The 5,888-nt window shown below is 32.4% G+C and overlaps 1 protein-coding gene across 1 annotated transcript; it reads right to left on the reverse strand.

The window, feature by feature from the left end:
* Window positions 1–1,348: 1,348 nt before the first annotated feature.
* LOC111890170 (lysine--tRNA ligase, chloroplastic/mitochondrial) lies at window positions 1,349–4,851 on the reverse strand. Its single transcript, XM_023886327.3, has 14 exons — window positions 4,543–4,851; window positions 4,074–4,292; window positions 3,858–3,969; window positions 3,585–3,693; window positions 3,416–3,473; window positions 3,185–3,253; window positions 2,979–3,086; window positions 2,813–2,905; window positions 2,620–2,724; window positions 2,328–2,534; window positions 2,147–2,241; window positions 1,953–2,043; window positions 1,694–1,858; window positions 1,349–1,589 (listed from the first exon to the last, which is right to left on the reverse strand). The coding sequence occupies exons 1-14, from the start codon at window positions 4,798–4,800 to the stop codon at window positions 1,497–1,499; spliced, it is 1,782 nt and encodes a 593-aa protein (XP_023742095.1). The 5' UTR covers window positions 4,801–4,851; the 3' UTR covers window positions 1,349–1,496.
* Window positions 4,852–5,888: the final 1,037 nt, after the last annotated feature.

Here is a 5,888-nt window from a genome sequence, read left to right on the forward strand (position 1 = left end):
TTATTTAAACTACTTATTTGAAAACTTTTAACGATTATAAAAATATATTTAGGAAATATTTTAGTTAAATTGAGATTACAATTTAGTTTTGTCATTTATCACTTTTAACTATTAACAAAATATTCTTTGGTTTTTTAAATGGAGCTGAAATTTATATTTAAGTTGACATTGTAATGTTATATTTAAATTAACAATTTAAGTATTTTGTCCAAACTATTCAAAAGTTGTAGCTTTAAACTGATAATGGTTTACATACAACAACATATTAAATCTAATAAATTAAGTATAATATATTAAAAGTTAAACATATAACTATATAAGTAGAAGTAAAAATATTATTTTAAAATTGAAATTTAGTATATTTATGATTACACTTTAAGTTTGATATTTATTTAACCTTACTAACCAATTTATAATCATTATTAGAAAGACACTATAATTAATCACTTTTAACTATTTACAAAATATTCTTTGGCTTGTTTAAGTTAAACTGAAATTTATATTTAAGTTGAACATGTAATGTTATATTCAAATTAATAATTTAAATATTTTATACAAATTGTTCCAAAATTGTATCTTTAAAATAATAATAGTTTGCATCCAACAATGTATTAAAACTAATAAATTAAGTATAATATGTTAAAAGTTAAAAAACATAACTTTATAAGTAGAAGTAAAGATATTATTTTAATATTGAAATTTAGTTTATATATGATTACACTTTAGATTTGATATTTATTTAACCTTATTAACCAATTTATTATTATTATTAGAAAAAAATTGAAAAGTCATGAGAGTTTCTAATGAATGTGGTGAAAAAAAAATACATGAGAGTTTCAAATGAATGTGATGAAAGAAAAATATTTGCTTTATAATATAATATGATATAATTTATGTTTTTAGATTTTGCTTTTTGACAAATAAGGGAATGAATTATGAATGCAACCAAATTCCAACCAAAGCTTAAAGGAATTGAAACTCCATGAATAATGGAATACGAAGAATTCCAATGGAATTAAATTTCGTTCGTTTCACAACCAAACACACCACATGATACAATTTTCAATTCCATTTAATCCGTTTCCACAAGAATCCACGAACCAAATCCCCCTCCATTCTTGATTGTAAAAAGGCCTTATTTATTAATATACATATTCTTTTTGATACGTTTTCCATGTATGATTGGAACTTTTAAACGAGGGAATTTGTTCCTGATAGTGATAACACAAACACTTTAATCATGGGCCTAATTTACGGACATTGTTCTTGTAACTCGTTTCCACGAAATACCTTCACGTCACAACCACTTCGTCTTTCCAACATACAAATAAATGTTAACAAAACATCATTCTCACAACTCACCTTCTAATATAAAAATAAAAAAACACATCAATCAGTTTCAACCCACCAATAAATTATTTAGTGTCACACTTCTTCAAAAGTCCCAATAATCTTTTTTATATATAATCTCAAATGAACAAAAAAAAAAATAACTTCTATTGCTGAAGCTTAAGAACAGGAAAAGCAATAACATCTCTTATGCTAGCCGAATTTGTGAGAAGCATCACCAGCCTATCAATCCCAATTCCCTAAAATCAAAATGTCAAAATAGGTTAAACGCAAGAAATGTTACTTCTATTTTCAAAATAAAATAATAATAATAATAATAAAATAAAAACAAAAATATTTTTACCATTCCTGAAGCTGGAGGCATTCCATATTCCAAAGCTGTTAAAAAATCTTCATCAAGAGTCACTTCATAAGCCACGTCATCATCATCATCATCTTTTTTTTCCTTCCCTTCTGCAGCCTCTCTTTTTTTATTATGTTGCTTCACTTGTTCCTCCAAACGTCGCCTCTGTTGTACATATATATAATTTTTTTAAATTTTATACTTTTAAGAAATAAATCATACAAAAATTATACATAATAATATAAAATTAATAAATTACCTGGTCCAAAGGATCAGTTAATTCAGAAAACGCATTTCCCAACTCACGACCACAAACAAAAAGCTCAAATCTCTCTGTTAAACCTGCATCCCTATTCACCAAATATAATGGATAACAAAAATAAAAATCCGACAAAAAATACAATATAAAAAAAAAATAAAAGATTAACCCTAAAAATAAAATACATTTTGTACCTCCGATGTGGCTTAGCCAAAGGAGAAACTTCAACAGGATAATCCAGAACAAATGTAGGCTGTACTAATGTTGCTTCTACTACCATTTCAAAAACCTGAAAAATTAAAGTACAACTATTAATATGTAAAAAAAAATTAAAAAAAAAAAAAGTAAATGAGAAATGGATTTATAAATATTAACCTCATTAAGCACGTGGCCCACAGAAGAGCAAGCTTCAATTGAATGTCTGTCTGGATTACGTGGGCCCAGATCGAGTGCACTAAGAATTGCTTCTTTAACAGCATTTAAATCATTTCCTAATTTAATAAAGTCAACTCCTGTGGCTTCTTTGACTAAATTATGCATTGTTTCTCTTCTCCATGGTCTTTCAAGGTTAATTTCTACACCCTGTATGTATAAAAATAGCAATGTATTTTCATATAATTATTAATTAATTTTGAAAGTAGATTGCTATTTTTAGTATTTAAGATACCTGATAATCAAGAGTAAGCTTCCCATGAAGTGAAAGAGCACATTGAGTTACAATTTCTTCTGCCATGTTCATCATGCTTTCGTAGTCTGAGTATGCTTCATATATCTGGAATATATAAAGAGTTAAGATAATGTTATAAAAATGAAACCTTTATGTAATATTATTAATTATACTATAAATGTAAAACGATTACCTCTATTGTTGTGAATTCTGGATTATGACGTGTTGAAAGGCCTTCGTTTCTGAATATTCGGCCGATTTCGTATACTTTTTCTAATCCCCCAACCTATAAGTTGCTTTTAATGGATTGATTAAAAAATACTTTTATAAAAAAAAGTTTTAAAGACTCGAAAGCTCACCAACATTCTCTTCAAATGGAGTTCAGTAGCAATTCTGAGATAAAGATCTCTACCAAGAGAGTTATGGTGTGTAATAAATGGTCTAGCTTCTGCCCCACCAGCTGCTTCCTAGAAAGTCAAAGTCAAAGTCAAAGTCAAAGTCAAACCAATTTTTTTACTTTTTAGTAATCTCAAAGGTTTAAAAAAGAATCAAATTATTTACAAACCTGTAAAACGGGTGTGTCAACTGAAATAAATCCCATTAATTCAACTGTCTGGCGTATAATTGAAACAATCTACTGAAGTGAAGCACAAATCAGCATACTACCATTTCAAGATAACAACTCATATTCTTTAATGCACTAAAAAGGTAACATATTTTACATATTTAGTCCCTTATGTTTTTTATTTTGTACACATTTGATTTGACCATTACATTTAAAAATTTTTAACCATACCTTTGCTCTATTACGGAATACATCAGCTACCTCTGGATTTGCAATCATATCTACATATCTATGCAACAACATAAGATTGCCAATAATTATATTTTCATAAAATTGCCAATAAGGATTGATTAAGGAAGGCAAATGTTATTTCAACAAAAAAATAATTATAAAAACGAACCGTTGCCGATAACGTTTATCCTTATCTTGCAGACCATGAAACTTGTCTGGTAATGGAAGCAAAGACTTTGTAAGAATCGAGAACGAATTTACACACAGAGAGAGCTCCCCTGAAACATAAATAGGAGGAATGAGTAATAAGATTGTGATTTGTGAATGAGATTGAAAGGTAAATATGCAAGAAAGAATATTACTTCCCTTTGAAAATGGTATAAAGAGTGTAACAAATTTGCTAACTTTGAACCAAGGGAATTGTGGATAACTGAAAACTGACCTTTTTCTGTGCGTTTAATTGAGCCTCTTGCACCCAATATGTCGCCTATATCAACAAGGGACTTCAATTGATCAAATTGATCGTTTGCAAGCCTTTCCTTCTCACAGTAAAGCTGAAATCACAATGGAGATTGAAGTTATCATTTATCAACAAGCAACACAATCTTTGGATATGAAAATAAGGGAGATGTTAATTGTTAATTTGTTATCACCATACCTGAATTGTTCCAGAATCATCCCTTAAAGTCAAGAAAGCGAGTTTTCCAAAAGCCCTACGTGCCACAATTCTTCCTGATATTGATACTTGATCATTCTCAGTGTTGGACTCTTCGCCATTGCCTAGATGCTTATAAATCTCTTGCAATTGATTAGCAGTATGGGTTCTGTCCCACTTGTATGCATAGGGTTCGTAGCCCTTGCTCCTCAACTCTTCCACCTGCGAAAGAATGAAGAATCCATTAGTTTTATTGGAAAAACTTTAGAACGATTCGTGTTAAATATGATATAAATTAGGTGTTATATTCATTCATCAGTGACTAATAGCACGCAATGTTTACTCCGTTCTACTGAAAACATCATCGATTTGATTTTAAAAGCAAAATGTCAATGAGAAATAGAAGAAATGGGAATTTCTGAAAAAAAAAATGCGCGACTATTGTAGAGATAAGAGAGAAATGGGGTAAGACCTTTTTGAGACGGATTGCGCGAATGGCGTCTCTATCGGAGGTTGAGGTTGTAGTGGAAGCGGCGGATGATCTCCTACCCCTGCCGCCTTGTTTTGGCACGGCAGCAGCGGCGGCGGCGGCGGCGGAAGTGGAGGAAGAACAACAGCGGACTAAAGTAACGGGGAGATATGATTTAGAAGTAGGAGGAGGAGAGGCAGCTAAATGGAAGAGGTGTCTCAGAGGCCGTGACGACCAAACCTTCAAGGCCTCCATTGTCATCTGAACTGCTAATTTGCTAGCCAGAACAAACTCAAGAGGGTTGAAGAAAAGGTATGTTTGGTATTTTCTTGACAAAACTATAAAATTGGTCCACGTGGTTTTCAAAAAACTTTGAAAAGGGTCCAAAAAGTTTTCAACTTATATGGAAGATCCAAAATCAAGAATTTTCTTTGATTTTGGTCCATGAAGGACTTGAAAAGACTGTTTTGCCCTTTTTATTTCTTTTTTTGTATTTTTTAAATTTTCTTTAATAATTTATTTATTAAAAATTAAAAATGAAAGAACTGGGCCCACTCCCACCCCTACTCTCTCTCTCTCTCTCTCTCTCTCTCTCTCTCTCTCTCTCTCTCTCTCTCTCTCTCTCTCTCTCCAGAAAGAACCCACACACACACACACTCCATATACAAACAAAATCCATGATGAACACACTCATCCACCATCGGTTTCACCGATAAACTCCACCGCCAGTCCACCCAACAACACCGGTTTCACGATAAACTCCACCGCCAGTCACCGTCATCCACCACAACCCTTACCAGAAACATCCTCATCATCTCCCTCTCTTCACCAGAGTAAATCAACCCCAAATATGTCAAACATCACTACATCACTCACTCAAGAACATACAATCACTCACTCAAGAACATACAACCACCACCTCAACGCCTCAGAAGGCCCATGAGTCGCCGAGAAGAAACCCACTCGTTGGCCGTTTCCAAAACAACTGTCTCTCCGATCTACAACTCGACGAAGACAATGGTTGATCCGCCCGTCTTTCTCCTTATCCGGAGATGTTCCAGCTCACTGATGGCGGCGGCATTTAGGGTTTCAAGCAATCATTTGCAAATGAGGGTTTCAGATCCGTTTCCGTTTAGGGTTTCAAGCGATGACGGAGGCAACAAAGAGGGAAGATGGATGGTCGATGTATCTCCAACCTCCTGAGAATCGTCGAGCTCCATCGGTGACATATCACACCTTCAGATCCAAAGTTTTACTACTGAATGTGGGTTGATGTTATTTCTGGATTTAAAAGTGTTTTTTGTATTTTTGTTTTCTTTGTGTGTATGTATGAGAGATAAGAGAGAGGT

This window comes from Lactuca sativa, chromosome 6 (assembly GCF_002870075.4).
Source record: "Lactuca sativa cultivar Salinas chromosome 6, Lsat_Salinas_v11, whole genome shotgun sequence".
NCBI classification, from domain to species: domain Eukaryota; kingdom Viridiplantae; phylum Streptophyta; class Magnoliopsida; order Asterales; family Asteraceae; genus Lactuca; species Lactuca sativa.

Bases quoted from the DNA above. Each gene is read 5' to 3' on its own strand.
- LOC111890170 (XM_023886327.3), bottom strand. From the start codon at position 4,800: ATGACAATGGAGGCCTTGAAGGTTTGGTCGTCACGGCCTCTGAGACAC. The intron at 4,293-4,542 runs GTCTTACCCCAT...ATTCTTTCGCAG, and splicing joins GCGCAATCCGTCTCAAAAAG to GTGGAAGAGTTGAGGAGCAA. The intron at 2,242-2,327 runs GTTAATATTTAT...TTAATTTTTCAG, and splicing joins TGGGCCACGTGCTTAATGAG to GTTTTTGAAATGGTAGTAGA.